The following is a 1,641-nucleotide window of genomic DNA, read 5'->3' on the forward strand; positions in this document are numbered from 1 at the left end:
TGCCCCCAGGGACAGGACCGGCTCTCAGGCCCGATCCCCCAAACCCGCATGAGACCTGCCTGCGCTGAGCTTAGGGGGCAAGGGGGGCCCTCGGGCAGAGGAAACGGGCTGCAGGGCACGGAGACAGGAGCCCAGGTGGGCATGGAGACCCCGGGGTGAAGGGCCAGTGGCCAGGCCGGGGCGGCCGACTAGGGCTGTGCGGGGAGTTCAGAACACGGGCTTTCCCCAAGGGCGAGAGGCGCCCAGCAGGGTTTCACAGCAGGAGAGAGAGCTGAGCGACAGCAAGGCCGCTGGGTGCAGAGGGGGCCTGAGGCGGAGGAGCTGGTCCTGAGCTGGGAAGACCCACCCGTGCCCCCGCGAGGCCCACCCTCCCCCAGAAGCGGCTCTGCTGGAACAGGCCCTGCCCGGCCTGGGAGTCTGAGTCCCGGATGGGGGGGCAGAAGTCGGGGGGGTCTTAGAGGAGAACCGTCAGGCTCGGCCAACTGGGCCGAATGTCCCCGCAGGGACACCCACGCCGGCCCGGCCCCTCCGTGTGCTGCCCGGGCCTCCACTCGGACCTCGAGGGGCTGCAGGGCTGGGGGACCTCACAACTCGGTCACGACGTATTTGGGGGCGAAAGCCCTGTGGTTGGCTGCCGCACAGCCCGCATTTTCTAGGCAAAACATGCGGCCCCCGAGGCTGGAGCGGGGCCAGAGGGCGAGCCGTTCTGCTGAGCTGGCGGACGGCTGCGGCGGGGGGGCAGGAAAAGCAGGGGCTGCCGCTCCATCCGGGAAGCTCCACTTAAACCAAACCAGATGGGGCCAGGGCTCGGCCACGGTTAACCGTGTGCGCGCCAGCCGGCGGGCGGGAGAGGGAGGCCTGCCCAGGACCTCCACCAGGAGTGGCCTTTTGGAGGGAGGGGGTACGACCGGGACAGAGTTAGCCCCTTCCTTCTCCTGACACCGACCGTGCCCCAGCACCACGGACCTGGAAACGAGACGATCCAAGACCATCCCATCTATCGACCCTGCGTGTGTTTACAAAGCACCTACTATGCGCTGGAGTCTGTCCCTGCCAGGGTGAGCACCAAGGCCCTGCCTCTAGTGGTTCCCTTGGGGGTGGGGGAAGCACAGCCTTCTCTACGCTCTCTCTAGACAAGCACCTACTGCGTGCCGGCGTGCGCGGGCCCATCTTCCTGGTGGGGCTACAGAAAGGTGTGCGAGCGTGCTTGCACTGGGCCGGAGAGCCCTGTCCTCGCTCCAGACACGCCAGGTGTCCCCGGGCTGCCCTCCACCCTGGAGGGGCCACCTTCTCATCACACAGCAGTGCCTGGGGGCGCCCTGCGGGGGCAGGCAGGGTGGCGGCTCACCTGCCCGGCTGCTCCGGGTACTTGTGCTTGCAGTACGCCTCCAGGGACGCGTACACCTTCTCCCGCAGCGCCTCCACCTCGGCCGGGTTCGAGAGCCCCTTGGAGTCTGAGGAGGAAGGGGCCGCAGGTCAGAGCCCCTCCCCGAAGCTGCCTGGGACCCGCGCACTCGGGCAGCACGGGCGGTGGGGGCAGCCTGGCTCAGGGGACGCGGGACAGGCCTGCCCCCCAGGACACCTCCTGGAAGCCATGGACACCACCTTGTGTGACCCTCACATGGGCCAGAGGAGGGGCGT

General features: G+C 68.7%; 1 protein-coding gene across 1 annotated transcript in view; it reads right to left on the reverse strand.

The window, feature by feature from the left end:
- Positions 1 to 1,641, reverse strand: part of RXRA (retinoid X receptor, alpha) — a 15,880-nt gene that overhangs the window by 409 nt on the left and 13,830 nt on the right. Inside the window, exon 9 of the mRNA XM_014544216.1 lies at positions 1,349 to 1,454. Coding sequence (XP_014399702.1) covers positions 1,349 to 1,454 — 106 coding nt within the window. The remainder of the gene's footprint in view (positions 1 to 1,348; positions 1,455 to 1,641) is intronic.

This window comes from Myotis brandtii, unplaced genomic scaffold, assembly GCF_000412655.1.
Source record: "Myotis brandtii unplaced genomic scaffold, ASM41265v1 scaffold357, whole genome shotgun sequence".
In the NCBI taxonomy this organism is placed as follows: Eukaryota; Metazoa; Chordata; class Mammalia; order Chiroptera; family Vespertilionidae; genus Myotis; species Myotis brandtii.